At 67.2% G+C, this 18270-nt stretch overlaps 2 protein-coding genes across 2 annotated transcripts; both read left to right on the forward strand.

The window, feature by feature from the left end:
• The first annotated feature begins 682 nt into the window (after window positions 1-682).
• Window positions 683-16008, forward strand: LOC127465189 (dual specificity calcium/calmodulin-dependent 3',5'-cyclic nucleotide phosphodiesterase 1B-like). The gene is made up of 14 exons (XM_051775697.1): window positions 683-911; window positions 993-1178; window positions 2986-3052; window positions 3890-4006; window positions 5072-5212; window positions 6664-6764; window positions 8336-8461; window positions 9358-9459; window positions 11240-11360; window positions 11606-11687; window positions 13287-13413; window positions 13980-14116; window positions 15360-15467; window positions 15540-16008. The coding sequence occupies exons 2-13, from the start codon at window positions 1027-1029 to the stop codon at window positions 15449-15451; spliced, it is 1365 nt and encodes a 454-aa protein (XP_051631657.1). The 5' UTR covers window positions 683-911; window positions 993-1026; the 3' UTR covers window positions 15452-15467; window positions 15540-16008.
• Window positions 15696-17220, forward strand: LOC127465190 (uncharacterized). Its single transcript, XM_051775698.1, is given in 10 exon segments — window positions 15696-15750; window positions 16196-16240; window positions 16325-16380; window positions 16422-16612; window positions 16614-16667; window positions 16669-16746; window positions 16748-16881; window positions 16884-16968; window positions 16970-17016; window positions 17019-17220. Coding segments are annotated over 10 exon segments (888 nt in total). The 3' UTR covers window positions 17162-17220.
• The last annotated feature ends 1050 nt before the right edge of the window (window positions 17221-18270 follow it).

Consider the following 18270-nt stretch of genomic DNA (forward strand, 5'->3'; position numbering starts at 1 on the left):
GGGGGTCTGTAACGCCCCATACCCATTCCGGGGGGTCCGTAACACCCCGTGCCCGTTCTGGGGGGTCCATAACACCCCATACCCATTCCGGGTGGTCCATACCACCCTATGCCCACCCCGGGGGGTACATACCACCCCATGCCCATTCCAGGGGGTCCCTAACACCCTATGCCCACCCTGGGGGTCCGTAACACCCTGTCCCTATTCTGGGGGGTCTGTAACACCCCGTGCCCACCCCGGGGGTCCGTAACACCCCGTGCCCATTCCGGGGGGTCCGTAACACCCCATGCCCATTCCGGGGGGTCCGTAACGCCCCGTGCCCGCGCCGGGGGTTTGTAACATCCCATACCCATTCCGGGGGGTCTGTAACACCCCGTGCCCACCCTGGGGGTCCGTAACGCCCCATGCCCACCCTGGGGGTCCATAACACCCCATGCCCATTCCGGGGGGTCCGTAATGCCCCGTGCCCACCCCGGGGGTCTGTAACATCCCATACCCATTCCGGGGGGTCCCTAACACTCTATGCCCACCCTGGGGGTCCGTAACACCCTGTCCCCATTCTGGGGGGTCTGTAACGCTCCACACCCATTCCGGGGGGTCCCTAACACCCTATGCCCACCCTGGGGGTCCGTAACACCCCGTGCCCACCCCGGGGGTCTGTAACACCCCATACCCACCCCGGGGGGTCCATAACACCCCATACCCATTCCGGGGGGTCCCTAACACCCCATGCCCATTCCGGGGGGTCCGTAACGCCCCGTGCCCGCCCCGGGGGGGTCGGCGCGTTGCCCCCCCAGGCTGCGGTACCTGGTGAAGCAGCTCGACTCGGGCGAGGTGAACGTGGACGAGCTCAAGCGCAACCTGGAATACGCGGCCTCGCTGCTCGAGGCCGTTTACATCGACGAGACCAGGTGGGCGGGGGGCACCCGGGGGGTGGGCGGCACTCAGGGGGGGTCCCCGCGGGGGGAGCTGACCCTTCCCCCGGCCCGCAGGCAGGTGCTGGACACGGAGGACGAGCTGCGGGAGATGGGCTCGGACGCGGCGGTGCCGTCGGAGGTGCGGGACTGGCTGGCGGCCACCTTCACGCAGCAGGCGCGGGCCAAGGGGCGCCGGGCCGAGGAGAAACCCAAGTTCCGCAGCATCGTGCACGCCGTGCAGGCGGGGATCTTCGTGGAGAGGTGGGAACAGCCCCGGGAACGCTCCGGGAGAGGGGGGAGCTGGAAAAGGAGGGGGGGGGGGGGGGGGGGCTGGGGAGAGGGAGAGGGGGAGGGGGAGGCGCGGATCTCATGGGGCAGCCACGGGGGGGGGGGGGGGGGGGGGGGCAGAGTGCGGGGGAGGGGCGGTCCCCAGGGGTCAGGGAGTGTCCCCATGTCCAGGGGGTGTCCCCAGAACCCGGGGGGGTCCCCAGTGGTCAGGATGTGTCCCCATGTCCAGGGACTGTCCCCAGCATCGGGAGGGGGGTCCTCAGTGCCCAAGGGCGTCCCCCAGTACTTAGAAATTGTCCCCATGTCCAGGGACTGTCCCCAGCACCCAAGGGGGTCCCCAGTGCCCAAGGGGGTCCCCCAGCACCCAGGAACTGTCCTCACATCCAGGGACTGTCCCTGACACCCAGAGGGGTCCCCCAGTGCCCAAAGGGGGTCCCCCGGTGGTCAGGGAGTGTCCTCACGTCCAGGGAGTGACCCCAGCACCCGGGGGGGTCCCCAGTGGTCAGGATGTGTCCCCATGTCCAGGGACTGTCCCCAGCACCCAGGGGGGGCCCCAGTGCCCAAGGGGGTCCCCCAGTGGTCTAGGAGTGTCCCCACGTCCAGAGACTGTCCTCAGCACCCGGGGGGGCCCCAGTGCCCAAGGGGGTCCCTCAGTATCCAGGAACTGTCCCCACATCCAGGGACTGTCCCCAACACCCGGGGGGGTCCCCAGCGGTCAGGATGTGTCCCCATGTCCAGGGACTGTCCCCAGCATCGGGAGGGGGGTCCTCAGTGCCCAAGGGCGTCCCCCAGTACTTAGAAATTGTCCCCATGTCCAGGGACTGTCCCCAGCACCCAAGGGGGTCCCCAGTGCCCAAGGGGGTCCCCCAGCACCCAGGAACTGTCCTCACATCCAGGGACTGTCCCTGACACCCAGAGGGGTCCCCAGTGCCCAAAGGGGGTCCCCCGGTGGTCAGGGAGTGTCCTCACGTCCAGGGAGTGACCCCAGCACCCGGGGGGGTCCCCAGTGGCCAGGGAGTGTCCCCATGTCCAGGGGGTGTCCCCAGCACCCGGGGGGGTCCCCAGTGGCCAGGGAGTGTCCCCATGTCCAGGGACTGTCCCCAGCACCCGGGGGGGTCCCCAGTGGCCAGGGAGTGTCCCCATGTCCAGGGACTGTCCCCAGCACCCGGGGGGGTCTCCAGTGCCCAAGGGGGTCCCCCAGTGGTCAGGATGTGTCCCCATGTCCAGGGACTGTCCCCAGCACCCGGGGGGGGTCTCCAGTGCCCAAGGGGGTCCCCCAGTGGTCAGGGAGTGTCCTCACGTCCAGGGACTGTCCCTGGCACCAAGAGGGGTCCCTCAGAACTGAGGTGGGTTCCCAGTGTCCAAGGAGGTCCCCCAGCAACCAGGGGGGTTCCCCAACACCCAAGGACTACCCCCAGCACCCTGGGGGGGCCCCCGGTGCCCAAGGGGGTCCCTCAGCACCCTGGGGGGTGCCCAAGGGGGTCCCTCAGCACCCTGGGGGGTGCCCAAGGGGGTCCCTCAGCACCCTGGGGGGTGCCCAAGGGGGTCCCTCAGCACCCAGGGACTGCCCCCAGTACCAAGGGGGTGTGTCCCTCAGAACCAAGGTGGGTCCCCAATGCCCAAGGGGGTCCCCCAGCACCCCAGGGGGGTTCCCCCAGAACCGGGGGGGTTCCCCCAACACCCAGGGGGGTTCCCCCAACACCCAGGGACTGTCCCCAGCCCCAGGGGGGGGGGGTCTCAGTTGTGCCCCCCAGCCCCCCCAGCCCTACCTCCCCCCCAGGATGTTCCGCCGGACGTACACGGCCGTGGCACCCACCTACTCCACCTCCGTCCTCAACTGCCTGAAGGTACCGGGGGGGCACTCCGATATCCCCAGGGGGGCACCCCGATATCCCCGGGGGGGCTGCTGGGCATCCCTGGGCATCCTTGGCCAGCCCTGGGCAGCCCTGGGTATCCCTGGGTATCCCTGGCCAGCCCTGGGCCTCCCAGGAATTACTGGCCCCCCCGGGCATCTGTGGCATTCCTGGGCTTCTCTGGACATCCCTGGACATGACCGGGCACCTCAGGGAGTCACTGGGAATCACTGCCCAGCCCTGCCCAGCCCTGGGCTTCCCTGCCCATCCCTGGAGTTCCTGCCCATCCCTGGAGCTCCTGCCCACTCCTGGAGCTCCTGCCCATCCCTGAACTTCCCTGCCCATCCCTGGAGTTCCTGCCCATCCCTGGAGTTCCTGCCCATCCCTGGAGTTCCTGCCCCTCCCTGGGCTTCCCTGCCCATCCTGGGCTTCCTTGCCCATCGCTGGGGTTCCTGCCCATCCCAGGGTTTCCCTGCCCATCCCTGGGTTTCCCTGCCCATCCCTGGAGTTCCTGCCCATCCCCGAACTTCCCTGCCCATCCCTGGAGTTCCTGCCCTCTCCTGGGCTTCCCTGCCCATTGCTGGAGTTCCTGCCCATCCCTGGAGTTCCTGCCCATCCCTGAACTTCCCTGCCCCTCCCTGGGCTTCCCTGCCCATCCCTGGAGTTCCTGCCCATCCCTGAACTTCCCTGCCCATCCCTGAACTTCCCTGCCCATCCCTGGGCTTCCCTGCCCCTCCCTGGGTTTCCCTGCCCATCCCTGGGCGCGGCCCCGGGGTCCGGCGGGTGCCGCCCCCGCCCTGGCACCGCCCCCCGTGCCCCCCCACCCCCCAGGGCCTCGATCTCTGGACCTTCGACGTGTTCGCGCTGAACCGGGCGACGGAGGATCACTCGCTGCGAACCGTCGTGTTCGAGCTCTTCACCCGCCACAACCTCAGCAGCCGCTTCAAGGTGGGCCCGCCCCCTGTGCCAACCCCCGGGCACCCCCGGTAACCCCCAGAGACCCCCCGAGAACCCCCAGAGACCCCCCGGTAACCCCCAGGCCCGCCCCGATAACCCCCAGGCACCCCCTGCCCACCCTCTGCCCGCCCCCTGTGCCAACCCCCGGGCACCCCCGGTAACCCCCAGACACCCCCTGCCCACCCTCTGTCCACCCCCTGTGCCAACCCCCAGGCACCCCTTGATAATCCCCAGACACCCCAGCCTGCCCTCTGCCTGACCCCTGCCCACCCTCTGCCCAACTCTGTGCCAACCCCCCTGTGCCAATCCCCAGGCACCCCCTGATAACCCCCAGACACCCCCTGCCCACCCTCTGCCCACTCCCCGGCCTGCCCTTGTGCCCACCCCTGTGCCAACCCCCAGACACCCCCTAATAACCCTCAGTCACCCCCTGCCCGTCCCTCTGCCCAACTCTGTGCCAACCCCCCTGTACCAACCCCCAGACACCCCAGCCTGCCCTCTGCCTGACCCCTGCCCGTCCCTGTGCCCACCCCTGTGCCAACCCCCAGACACCCCCTGATAACCCTCAGTCACCCCCTGCCCACCCTCTGCCTGACCCCTGCCCACCCTCTGCCCAACCCTGTGCCCACCCCTGTGCCAACCCCCAGGCACCCCCTGCCCACCCCCAGACACCCCCTGCTCTCCCCCTGCCCACCCCCTGCCCACACTCTGCCCACCCCATGCCCACCCCCTGCCCAGGCTCTGCCCACCCCCTGCCAACCCCCTTCCCACCCCGTGCCCACCCCCTTTGCCCCCCCCAGCCCACCCTCTGCCCCTCCCGTGCCCACCCTCTTCCCTCCCCCTTTACCCCACCTCCTGCCTACTCATTTCCCACCCCTTTGCCCACATTTTACCCCCCCTTTGCCCACATTTTACCCCCGTTTGCCCACATTTTACCCCCCCTTACCCCCCCCTTTGCCCACGTTTTACCCCCCGTTTGCCCACATTTTACCCCCCCTTTGCCCACATTTTACCCCCCCTTTGCCCCCCCCTTTGCCCCCCCCCTCCCTTTGGCAGATCCCGGGCGCGTTCCTGACGTCCCTGCTGGACGCCCTGGAGAGCGGCTACGGAAAGTTCCGGAACCCCTACCACAACCAGGTGCACGCCGCCGACGTCACCCAGACCGTGCACTGCGTCCTGCTGCGCACCGGCCTGCTGGTACGGGCACGGGGGGCACCGGGGGGGGCACCGGGGGGCACGGGGGGGGCACCGGGGGGGGGGTACCGGGGGGCCTTGGGCTGGTCCAGGGGATGCTCGTTGCCATGGAGACGCCCCGGGGGGATGGAGGTGACCCCGAGTGATGGGGGGGGACAGGGTGGCACCTGGTTTGAGGGCACGGGGGGCACCGGGGGGGGCACCGGGGGGGGGCACCGGGGGGCACCGGGGGGGCCTGAGCCAGTCCCTGTGTCCTTGGGCACTGGTCCAGGGGATGCTCGTTGCCATGGAGATGCCCCGGGGGGATGAAGGTGACCCCGGGTGATGGGGGGGGACAGGGTGGCACCTGGTTTGGGGGCACGGGGGGCACCGGGGGGCACCGGGGGGCACCGGGGGGGGCCTGAGCCAGTCCCTGTGTCCTTGGGCACTGGTCCAGGGGATGCTCGTTGCCATGGAGACGTCCCGGGGGGATGGAGGTGACCCCGGGTGATGGGGGGGGGACAGGGTGGCACCTGGTTTGGGGGCACGGGGGGGATGGCACCGGGCTCGGGGGGTTGGGGGGGGACACGTGGGGTGAGACGTGGCCTGGGGGGATGGGTGGGCACGGGAGGTGGCACCTGGCACACGTGTGTTGTCCCCACACGGCTGTCACGCAGGAGGTGGCACCTGGCACACCTGTGTGCCCCATTGTCCCTACATGGCTGTCACACATGAGGTGGCATCTGGCACACATGTCCCCACGTGACTGTCACACAGGACAGGAGGTGGCACCTGGCACACGTGTGTGCCCCGTTGTCCCCACACGACTGTCACACAGGAGGTGGCACGTGGCACACGTGTCCCCACATGATTGTCACACAGAAGGTGGCACTTGTCACATGTTTGTTGTCCCTGCATGGCTGTCACACAGGAGGTGGCACCTGGCACACACGTGTGCCCCATTGTCCCCACATGACTGTCACACATGAGGTGGCACCTGGCACCCCCCAGTTGTCCCCTCCCCCCCCCACACGTGTGCCAGGCGTGTACACACACGTACACACACACACACACACACGTGTGCCACATACACACACAGACACACAGACACACACACGCATGTGCCAGGCATGTGCGCACACACAGACACACAGACACACACACACAGACACACACACACAGACACACACACACACGCGTGTCCCTGTGCCCTGATGCATGTCCCCGTGTCCCTGACGCGTGTCCCCGTGCCCTGGGGGGTGTCCCTGTGCCCTGGGGGGTGTCCCCATGCCCTGACGCGTGTCCCCGTGTCCCTGACGCGTGTCCCCATGTCCTTTACGTGTGTCCCCGTGCCCTGACGCGTGTCCCCGTGTCCCTGATGTGTGTCCCCGTGTCCCTGACGTGTGTCCCTGTGTCCCTGACATGTGTCCCCGTGCCCTGATGTGTGTCCCCGTGTCCCCGACATGTGTCCCCAGCACTGCCTGTCGGAGATCGAGCTCTTGGCCATCGTCTTCGCCGCCGCCATCCACGACTACGAGCACACGGGCACCACCAACAGCTTCCACATCCAGACCAAGTGAGGGCACGGGGGGCACGGCACACGGGGCGGGGGGCACGGTGTGGCACCGCACAGGGGACGGGGCACGGCACGGTGTGGGTGACACGGCGTGGGTGACAGGGCATGGCATGGGTGGCATGGCAGAGGTGACATAGTATGGCAGAGGTGACATGGCATGGCATAGTATGGGTCATGTGGCATGGCATGGTATGGCATGGCGTGGGTGACACGGCATGGCATGGTATGTCACGGTGTGGGTGACACAGCAGAGGTGACAGGGCATGGCATGGCAGAGGTGACATGGCATGGCATGGTATGGCATGGCGTGGGTGACACAGCAGAGGTGACAGGGCATGGCATGGTATGGCACGGCGTGGGTGACATGGCATGGCATGGTATGGCACGGTGTGGGTGACGCAGCAGAGGTGACAGGGCATGGCATGGCATAGGTGACATGGCAGGTTGTGGTATGGCACAGTGTGGGTGACATGGCATGGCATGGGTGACATGGCGGGATAGGGGTGTGGTGGCACCTTGGGGACATGCCTACAGCCAGGATAGGGGTGTGGTGGCACCCTGGGGACACTCAGGGCACTGATATAGCCAGGATAGGGGTATGGTGGCACCTTGGGGACATCTCTACAGCTGGGATACAGGTGGGGTGGCACTCTGGGGACACCCAGGGGCACTGCTCTGGGCAGGGTACAGGTGTGGTGGCACCCTGGGGACACCCAGGGCACTGCTCTGGGCAGGGTACAGGTGTGGTGGCACCCTGGGGACATCCCTACAACCGGGATACAGGTGTGGTGGCACCCTGGGGACACCCAGGGGCACTGCTCTGGGCAGGGTGGCACCTTGGGGACACCCAGGGCACTGATACAGCCAGGATATGGGTGTGGTGGCACCTTGGGGACACCCGGGGCACTACTCTGGGCAGGGTGGCACCTTGGGGACACCCAGGGGCACTGATACAGCTGGGATATGGGTGTGGTGGCACCCTAGGAACACCCAGGGGCACTGCTTTAGGCAGGGTACAGGTGTGGTGGCACCCTGGGGATACCCAGGGCACTTTGGGGACACCCAGGGGCACTACTCTGGGCAGGGTACAGGTGTGGTGACACCCTGGGGACACCCAGGGCACTGATATAGCCAGGATAGGGGTGTGGTGGCACCCTAGGAACACCCGGGGGCACTGCTCTAGGCAGGGTACAGGTGTGGTGGCACCCTGGGGACATCTCTACAGCTGGGATACAGGTGGGGTGGCACCCTGGGGACACCCGGGGCACTGCTCTGGGCAGGATACAGGTGTGGTGGCACCTTGGGGACACCCAGGGCACTGCTCTGGGCAGGGTACAGGTGTGGTGGCACCTTGGGGACACCCAGGGGCACTGCTCTGGGCAGGATACAGGTGTGGTGGCACCTTGGGGACACCCAGGGCACTGCTCTAGGCAGGGTGGCACCCTGGGGACACCCAGGGCCACCGACACCCCCACACCAGCGCCGTGCCGACTCCCTCGTGCCGGGGGTGGGTGGGTGGGTGGCCCGGCCCCCCCGTCAGTGGCCGCTGTGCCCCGTGTGCCCGTGCCCAGGTCGGACTGTGCCATCCTGTACAACGACCGCTCGGTGCTGGAGAACCACCACATCAGCGCCGTGTTCCGCATGATGCAGGACGACGACATGAACATCTTCGTCAACCTCACCAAGGACGAGTTCTCGTAAGCTCCGCCCCCCCCCCCGGGAGTGTCCCCGGGGTGTCCCCAACCCCTGAGGGGTCCCCCCTTCACCTGAGTGTCCCCCTGCGTGTCCCCGAGGTGTCCCCAGTCCCTGATGTTTCCCCTCTTCACCTGAGTGTCCCCCCGGGTGTCCCCAGCCCCCGATGTGTCCCCTCTTCACCTGAGTGTGTCCATGGGGTGTCCCCGAGGTGTCCCTGAGGTGTCCCCAACCCCTGATGTGTCCCCCCTTCATCTGGGTGTCCCCCCGGGTGTCCCCGAGGTGTCCCCAACCCCTGATGCATCCCCCCCTTCCCTGGGTGTCCCCTCCGGTGTCCCCGAGGTGTCCCCAGCCCCTGACATGTGTCCCCTCCTCCCCTGAGAGTGTCCCCAGAGTGTCCCCGAGGTGTCCCCAGCCCCTGACATGTATCCCCCCTCCCCTGGGTGTCCCCGGGGTGTCCCCAACCCCTGACGTGTGTCCCCCCTTCCCTGGGTGTCCCCCTGAGGTGTCCCCAACCCCTGATGTGTGTCCCCCCCTTCCCTGGGGGTGTCTCCAGGGTGTCCCCAACCCCTGACGTGTGTCCCCCCTCCCCTGGGGGTGTCCCCGGGGTGTCCCCAACCCCTGATGTGTGTCCCCCCCTTCCCTGGCGGTGTCTCCAGGGTGTCCCCAACCCCTGACCTGTGTCCCCCCTCCCCTGGGTGTCCCCGGGGTGTCCCCAACCCCTGACCTGTGTCCCCCCTCCCCTGACCGTGTCCCCCCGGGGTGTCCCCAACCCCTGATGTGTCCCCCCTCCCCTGACCGTGTCCCCCCGGGGTGTCCCCAACCCCTGATGTGTCCCCCCTCCCCTGGGTGTCCCCCCGGGGTGTCCCCAACCCCTGACCTGTGTCCCCCCCGGGCACAGGGAGCTGCGGGCACTGGTCATCGAGATGGTCCTGGCCACCGACATGTCCTGCCACTTCCAGCAGGTCAAGGCCATGAAGACGTCGCTGCAGCAGCTGGAGAGGTGGGGGGGTGGGCTGGGGGCACTGGTTTGAACTGGGGGGTCACTGGTTTGAACTGGGGGGGCACTGGTTTGAACTGGGGGGGCACTAGTTTGAATTGGGGGGTCACTGGTTTGAATTGGGGGGCACTGGTTTGAACTGGGGGTCACTGGTTTGAACTGGGGGGCACTGGTTTGAACTGGGGGGGCACTGGTTTGAACTGGGGGGGTCACTGGTTTGAATTGGGGGGCACTGGTTTGAATTGGGGGGTCACTGGTTTGAACTGGGGGTCGCTGGTTTGAACTGGGGGGGTCATTGATGGGGTCACTGGTTTGAACTGGGGGGGTCACTGGTTTGAACTGGGGGGGTCGCTGGTTTGAATTGGGGGGGCACTGGTTTGAACTGGGGGTCACTGGTTTGAACTGGGGGGCACTGGTTTGAACTGGGGGGGTCGCTGGTTTGAATTGGGGGGGCACTGGTTTGAACTGGGGGGGTCACTGGTTTGAACTGTGGGGGGGTCACTGGTTTGAACTGGGGGGGTCATTGATGGGGTCACTGGTTTGAACTGGGGGGGTCACTGGTTTGAACTGGGGGGGTCACTGGTTTGAACTGGGGGGGTCGCTGGTTTGAATTGGGGGGGCACTGGTTTGAACTGGGGGTCACTGGTTTGAATTGGGGGGGTCATTGATGGGGTCACTGGTTTGAACTGGGGGGGCACTGTTTTGAACTGGGGGGGCACTGGTTTGAACTGGGGGTCACTGGTTTGAACTGGGGGGGTCACTGGTTTGAACTGGGGGGGGTCACTGGTTTGAACTGGGGGGCACTGGTTTGAACTGGGGGGGCACTGGTTTGAACTGGGGGAGTCACTGGTTTGAATTGGGGGGGTCATTGATGGGGTCACTGGTTTGAACTGGGGGGGCACTGGTTTGAACTGGGGGGGCACTGGTTTGAACTGGGGGTCACTGGTTTGAACTGGAGGGGTCACTGGTTTGAACTGGGGGGCACTGGTTTGAACTGGGGGGCACTGGTTTGAACTGGGGGGGCACTGGTTTGAACTGGGGGAGTCACTGGTTTGAATTGGGGGGTCATTGATGGGGTCACTGGTTTGAACTGGGGGGGCACTGGTTTGAACTGGGGGGCACTGGTTTGAACTGGGGGGTCACTGGTTTGAACTGGGGGGGTCACTGGTTTGAATTGGGGGGTCATTGATGGGGTCACTGGTTTGAACTGGGGGTGTCCCTGGGTGGGCTGCAGGGTGGCTTTGGGGACAAACCAATCCCATCTCCCGGAGTGGTTTGGGGACAAACTGAGCCCTCCCCTGGAGTGGCTTTGGGGACAAACAGAGCCCATCCCCCGGGGTGACTTTGGGGACAAACTGATCCTGTCCCCTGACACGGCTTTGGGGACAAACTGAGCCCATCCCCAGGGTGGATTTGGGGACAAACTGATCCTGTCCCCCAGGGTGGCTTTGGGGACAAACTGAGCCTGTCCCTTGGGATGGCTTTGGGGACAAACTGACCCCTCCCCTGGGGTGGTTTGGGGACAAACTGAGCCCTCCCCTGGGGTGGTTTGGGGACAAACTGATCCTGTCCCTGGGGTGGTTTGGGGACAAACTGACCCCTCCCCTGGGGTGGCTTTGGGGACAAACAGAGCCCATCCCCCGGGGTGGCTTTGGGGACAAACTGACCCCTCCCCTGGGGTGGTTTGGGGACAAACTGAGCCCTCCCCTGGGGTGGTTTGGGGACAAACTGATCTTGTCCCTGGGGTGGCTCTGGGGACAAACCTCCCCTGTCCCCGGGCCAGGCCGGACAAGTCGAAGGTGCTGTCGCTGCTCCTGCACGCGGCCGACATCAGCCACCCCACCAAGGCGTGGGCCGTGCACGGCCGCTGGACCAAGGCCCTCATGGAGGAGTTCTTCCGCCAGGTAGGGCTGGGGACAGCGGGGGGGACACGGGGACCCCCCCTTGGGGACACAGACCACCCCCTTGGGGACACCAACCCCCCCCCCTGGGGACACAGACCCCCCCTTGGGGACACAGACCCCCCCCCGGGGACACCAAACCCCCCCTTGGGGACACAGACCCCCCCCGGGGGACACAGACCCCCCCTTGGGGACACAGACCCCCCCCGGGGACACCAACCCCCCCCAACGTGGCCTTGCCTTGGCAGGGGGACAAGGAGGCCGAGCTGGGGTTGCCCTTCTCGCCCCTCTGTGACCGAACGTCCACGCTGGTGGCCCAGTCCCAGATCGGTGAGTGCTGGGGGGGCTGTGCCCACCCTGTGCCCCCCCGTGCCCACCCTGTGCCCCCCTGTCCTCGTCCTGTGCCCACCCTGTGCCCACCCTGTGCCCGTCCTGTGCCCGTCCTGTGCCCACCCTGTGCCCACCCTGTGCCAGTCCTGTCCCCACCCTGTGCCCACCCTGTGCCAGTCCTGTCCCCATCCTGTGCCCACCCTGTGCCCGTCCTGTGCCCACCCTGTACCCGTCCTGTGCCCACCCTGTACCCATCCTGTGCCCATCCTGTCCCTACCCTGTCCTCACCCTGTGCCCACCCTGAGCCCGTCCTGTCCTCACCCTGTGCCCACCCTGTGCCCACCCTGTGCCCACCCTGTGCCCACCCTGTGCCCGTCCTGTGCCCACCCTGTGCCCACCCTGTGCCCACCCTGTCCCGGGGCAGAGTGGGGACCTTTAGACCGAGTTTATTAAAGAGCCCCCGTTGAGTCACGAGGTGCAGAAAGGACCCCCAACACCCCCCAAAGAGCCCCCAATACCCCCAAAGAGCCCCCAACACCCCCCAAAGAACCCCCAACACCCCCAAAGAGCCCCCAACACCCCCCAAAGAGCCCCCAACACCCCCCAGAGAGCCCCCAACACCCCCAAAGAGCCCCCAACACCCCCAAAGAGCCCCCAATACCCCCAAAGAGCCCCCAACACCCCCCAAAGAGCCCCCAACACCCCCAAAGAGCCCCCAACACCCCCTAGAGAACCCCCAACATCCCCCAAAGAGCCCCAAATACCCCTCAGGACCCCCCCCTTGGCTTTCTAAACTCCTTCTCCGAGGTGGTTCCTCCCCACCAGGATGTTCATTTGGGGTTGAAGTTGTTTCCGTCTCCATCAGGATGTTATTTTGGGGTTGAAGGTGGTTCTTCACCACCAGGATGTTCATTTGGGGTCGAAGGTGGTCCGCTCACCACAGAGAATTTAATTCAGTGCTCCCCTCCCCACCAGGATGTTCATTTGGGGTTCAAGGTGGTTCCTCCCCACCAGGATGTTCATTTGGGGTTGAAGATGGTCCCCTTTCCATCAGGGTGTTGGTTTGGGGTTGAAGGTGCTCCCCTCCCCACCAGGATGTTCATTTGGGGTTCCAACCCCTCCTGCCCCCCCTCAGCCCCCCACTGACACCTCTGTTGTCTCGCTCCCATCCCGGGGGGAGGTTTGGGGTGGGATCTCCTGCCGAGCCCCCGGGCACGGCCGGGGGGTGTCCCCAGCATGTCCCCAGGTCCCCAGGGCGTGTCCCCAGCATGTCCCCACATCCCCAGGGCATGTCCCCAGGGCGTGTCCCCATCCCCTGCCCTCTCCAGGGCGTGTCCCCAGCGTGTCCCCAGGTGCCCAGGGCGTGTCCCCAGCATGTCCCCACCCCCTGCCCTCCCCAGGGCGTGTCCCCAGGTGCCCAGGGCGTGTCCCCAGCGTGTCCCCAGGTGCCCAGGGCGTGTCCCCAGCGTGTCCCCACATCCCCAGGGCATGTCCCCAGGGCGTGTCCCCATCCCCTGCCCTCTCCAGGGCGTGTCCCCAGCGTGTCCCCAGGTGCCCAGGGCATGTCCCCAGCGTGTCCCCACCCCCTGCCCTCCCCAGGCTTCATCGACTTCATCGTGGAGCCCACCTTCTCGGTGCTCAGCGACGTGGCCGAGAAGATGGTGCTGCCGCTGGCCGAGGACGGCACCAAGGCCAAGGGCGACCCCGCGGCCACCCCGCAGGCCAGGTGGGCAACCCCGTCGGGGGGGCTGGGAGGGGGCAACCCTGTGTCTTGAGGGGACAGGGGGTGGCCGTGGTGCCAAGCCCCATGTCCTGGGGGGCTCTGGGGGTGACCATGGTGCCAACCCTGTGTCCTGGGGGGCTCTGGGGGGTGGCAGAGGTGCCAACCCCCATGTCCTTGGGGGCTCTGGGAGTGGCCATGGTGCCAACCCCCATGTCCTGGGGAGCTCTGGGGGTGGCCGTGGTGCCAACCCTGTGTCCTGGGGGGCTCTGGGGGGTGGCCGTGGTGCCAACCCCTGTCCCAGGGGGTCTGGGCGGTGGCAGAAGTGCCAACCCCCATGTCCTTGGGGCTCTGGGGGGTGGCCATGGTGCCAACCCCCATGTCCTGGGGGTGGTACCAATCCCTGTGTCCCGGGGGGCTCTGGGGGTGGCCGTGGTGCCAACCCCTGTGTCCTGGGGGCTCTGGGGGTGGCCATGGTGCCAACCCCCCTGTCCTTGGGGGCTCTGGCGGTCGCCATGGTGCCAACCCCCCTGTCCCAGGGTTGGTGCCAACCCCCGTGCCCCTGTGCCCAGCTCGCAGTGGCGGCAGCAGTCCCTGGACGAGCACCTGGAGCTGGGGGACATCAAGGCCGACCTGGCCGGGTTCCGCTCCACCTGGACCAGGCACATCCAGGAGAACAAGCAGAAGTGGAAGGAGAGGGCGGCCAGCGGTAGGGGACGGCCACCGGGGCCACCGGGGCCACCAGGGCCACCAGGGAGGGGCTGGGGGCACCCCCTGGGCCACCAGGGCCACCGGGGCCACCAGGGAGGGGCTGGGGGCACCCCCTGGGCCACCAGGGAGGGGCTGGGGAGCTCCCCCTGGGCCACCAGGGCCACCAGGGCCACCAGGGCGGGGTTGGGGGCACCCCCTGGGCCACCTGGGCCACCAGGGCCACTGGGGCCACCAGGGCCACCAGGGAGGGGCTGGGGGCACCCCCTGGGCCACCAGGGCCACCGGGGCCACCAGGGCCACCAGGGAGGGGCTGGGGAGCACCCCCTGGGCCACCAGGGCCACCGGGGCCACCAGGGCCACCAAGGAGGGGCTGGGGAGCACCCCCTGGGCTACCAGGGCCACCGGGGCCACTGGGGCCACTAGGGCAACCAGGGCCACTGGGGAGGGGCTGGGGAGCACCCCCAGGGCCACCTGGGCCACCAGGGCCACCAGGGAGGGGCTGGGGAGCACCCCCTGGGCCACCAGGGCCACCGGGGCCACCAGGGCAACCAGGGCCACTGGGGAGGGGCTGAGGGCACTCGGTGTGTCCAGCTGGGGCAGAGGAGGCTCAGGGGAGACCTCAGTGGGGGCTTCAGCAGCGTCAGGAGGGGCAGAGAAGGGGCAGGGACTGAGCTCTGCCCTGGGGGGAGCAGGGACAGCCCCCAGGGAATGTTCTGGAGCTGTGCCAGGGCAGGGGCAGGGTGGATTTTGGGAAAAGGTTCTGCCCCCCGAGGGTGGGTGGGTTGGTGGTTGACCAAGGCTGGCAGAGCTCCAGGAGGGTTTGGATGATCCTCTGGGGCACAGGGTGGGCTTTTGGGGTGTGGGGTTGGACTGGATGGTCCTGGTGGGTCCCTTCCAACTGGGCAGATTCTGGGATGTCCTGGAGCTGTGCCAGGGCAGGCTCAGGGTGGATTTTGGGAAAAGGTTCTTCCCCCCGAGGGTGGGTGGCACTGCCCAGGCTCCCCAGGGCAGTGGGCACGGCCCCAAGGCTGCCAGAGCTCCAGGAGGGTTTGGATGCTCCTCTGGGGCACAGGGGGGGATTTTGGGGTGTCCTGGGGTTTGGCCTGGGTGCTCCTGGTGCTGCTGGGCTGTCCTGTGACCCCCATGACCCCCATGACCCCCGTGACCCCGTGACCCCCGTGACCCCGTGACCCCGTGACCCCCGTGACCCCCGTGACCCCTCGGCTCCGTGTCCCCCCCAGGCATCACCAACCAGGCGTCCATCGAGGAGCTGTCGCCGTGTGAGGACCCCCCGGCCCCCGCCCCCCACAGGGAGAACGGGGACGTGGAGTAGCCCCGGGAGGAGCGAGGTGGGCACGGGGGGGGGGCACAGGGGAGGGGAGGGGGGGGGTGGCATCGCCGTGACCGTCCCCTCCCGCCAGGTCCTCGTCGGGCCGAGTGACACCGAGTGACACCGTCTCTTGTCCCGAGTCTTCGACGCCATCGAGTTCAGCACCATCCGCAGGGCAGGAGCCCCCCCTGGGGGTGGGCACGGATTGGTGCCAACCCCTGTGCCAGGAGCCCCCCCGGGGCCGGGCATGGATCAGTGCCAACCACACCAGTGCCAACCGCGCCTGTGCCCCCCGGGGGCAGGCACAGTTTGGTGTCACCCCCGTGCCAGGAGCCCTCCAGGAACGGGCACAGATCAGTGCCAACCCCTGTGCCAGGAGCCCCCCAGGGACAGTCATAGATCAGTGCCAACCCCTGTGCCAGGAGCCCCCCAGGGACAGTCATAGATCAGTGCCAACCCCTGTGCCAGGAGCCCCCCAGGGACAGTCATAGATCAGTGCCAACCCCTGTGCCAGGAGCCCCCCAGGGACAGTCATAGATCAGTGCCAACCCTGTGCCAGGAGCCCCTGGGAATGGGCACAAATCAGTGCCAGGAGCCCCCCGGGGACAGGCACAGATCGGTGTCACCCCCGTGCCAGGAGCTGCCCCCGGGGACAGTCATAGATCAGTGCCAACCCCTGTGCCAGGAGCCCCCCAGGACAGGCACAGATCAGTGCCAACCCCTGTGCCAGGAGCCCCCTGGGAACAGGCACAGATCGGTGTCACCCCCGTGCCAGGAGCCCCCTGGGAATGGGCACAAATCAGTGCCAGGAGCTGCCCCTAGGGACAGTCATAGATCAGTGCCAACCCCTGTGCCAGGAGCTGCCCCTGGGGACAGTCATAGATCAGTGCCAACCCCTGTGCCAGGAGCCCCCCGGGGACAGTCATAGATCAGTGCCAACCCCTGTGCCAGGAGCCCCCCAGGACAGGCACAGATCAGTGTCACCCCCATGCCAGAAGCCCCTTGCGGACAATCACAGATCAGTGCCAACCCCTGTGCCAGGAGTCCCCCGGGAATGGGCACAAATCAGTGCCAACCACACCAGGAGCCCCCTTGGAACAGGCACAAATCAGTGCCAACCCCTGTGCCAGGAGCCCCCCAGGGACAGTCATAGATCAGTGCCAACCCCTGTGCCAGAAGCCCCCCGGGAATGGGCACAGATCAGTGCCAACCACACCAGGAGCCCCCTGGGAACAGGCACAGATCAGTGTCACCCCCGACCCAGGAGCCCCCTGGGGTCAGTCACACATCAGTGCCACCCCCTGTGCCAGGACCCCCCTGGGAACGGGCACAGATCGGTGCCAACCACACCAGAAAACCCCTGGGGACAGTCATAGATCAGTGCCAACTCCTGTGCCAGGAGCCCTCCAGGAATGGGCACAAATCAGTGCCAACCACACCAGAAGCCCGCCAGGAACAGGCACAGATCGGTGCCAACTCCCCTGCCAGGAGCCCTCCAGGAATGGGCACAAATCAGTGCCAACCACACCAGAAGCCCCCCAGGAACAGGCACAGATCGGTGCCAACCCCGTGCCAGGAGCCCCCCGTGCCAGGCCCCCGTCCCCCCCAGCCTGGTCCCCGGTGCCACCCCCCGGTGCCCCCGGCCCATCTCTGCCCCTCGGGGGCTGCCCGGCCCCTCCCCCCGGGCCGCGATTGGTCCTCGGGGGGTTTTAAAAACGCTTCGTCCCCATCCAACCCCCCTCCCCTGGCACTCGAGAGGGGCTGGCACGGGGGGGGGGTGGCACTGGGGACAGGGAGGTGGCACTGGGGACAGGGAGGGCTGGAGGGCACAGGGGGGGTGGCACTGGGACAGGGAGGTGGCGCTGGGCACAGGGAGGGTGATACTGGATACAGGGAGGTGGCACTGGGGACAGGGAGGTGGCACTGGGGACAGGGAGGGTGGTGCTGGGGACAAGGAGGGTGGTGCTGGGGACAGAGAGGTGACACTGGGCACAGGGAGGTGGCACTGGGGACAGAGAGGGTGGCACTGGGGATAGGGAGGTGGCACTGGGGACAGGGACAGTGGCACTGGGGACAGGGAAGGTGGCACTGGGGACAAGGAGGGTGGTGCTGGGCATAGGGAGGGTGGCCCTGGGGACAGAGAGGGTGGCACTGGATATAGGAAGAGTGGCACTGGGCATAGAGAGAGTGACACTGGGGACAGGGACAGTGGCACTGGGCACAGAAAGGGTGGCACTGGGGACAGGGAGGGCTGGGGGGCACAACGGTGGCAGTGCCAGCCCCCAGCTCCAGCATCCCCCAGCCCCAGGGGGTCCCTCCAGCACCTCCTGACTCCAGCGGGGCCCTGGAATCCCCCAATTCCTGCGGCCCTGCCGGGCATCCCGGTGTGCCCTGGGCACCCTCCAGTATCCTGGTGTGCCCTGGGCACCCTCAGGGATCCCGGTGTGCCTTGGGCATCCTCCAGTATCCCGGTATTCCTTGGGCATCCTCTGGTATCCCGGTGTGCCCTGGGCACCCTTGGGTATCCCGGTGTGCCTTGGGCACCCTCCAGTATCCTGGTGTGCCTTGGGCATCCTCCAGTATCCTGGTGTGCCTTGGGCATCCTCTGGTATCCCGGTATTCCTTGGGCATCCTCTGGCATCCCGGTGTGCCCTGGGCACCCTCCAGTATCCCGGTGTGCCTTGGGCACCCTCTGGCACCCCGGTATTCCTTGGGCATCCTCTGGTATCCCAGTGTGCCCTGGGCACCCTCTGGCACCCCGGTATTCCTTGGGCATCCTGTGGCCCCCCGGTGTGTTTGGAGCATCCTCTGGTATCCCAGAT

Source organism: Manacus candei, unplaced genomic scaffold (assembly GCF_025592945.1).
Source record: "Manacus candei isolate 608988 ecotype Guabito, Panama unplaced genomic scaffold, ASM2559294v1 h1tg000333l, whole genome shotgun sequence".
NCBI lineage: Eukaryota > Metazoa > Chordata > Aves > Passeriformes > Pipridae > Manacus > Manacus candei.

Excerpts from the sequence above, each read along its gene's own strand:
- LOC127465189 (XM_051775697.1), top strand. The coding sequence starts at position 1,027 with ATGGGCTCGGACGCGGCGGTGCCGTCGGAGGTGCGGGACTGGCTGGCG. Across the intron at positions 13,414-13,979 it reads GCGGCCACCCCGCAGGCCAG|CTCGCAGTGGCGGCAGCAGT; the intron begins GTGGGCAACCCC and ends CCCTGTGCCCAG. Across the intron at positions 14,117-15,359 it reads GAAGGAGAGGGCGGCCAGCG|GCATCACCAACCAGGCGTCC; the intron begins GTAGGGGACGGC and ends TGTCCCCCCCAG.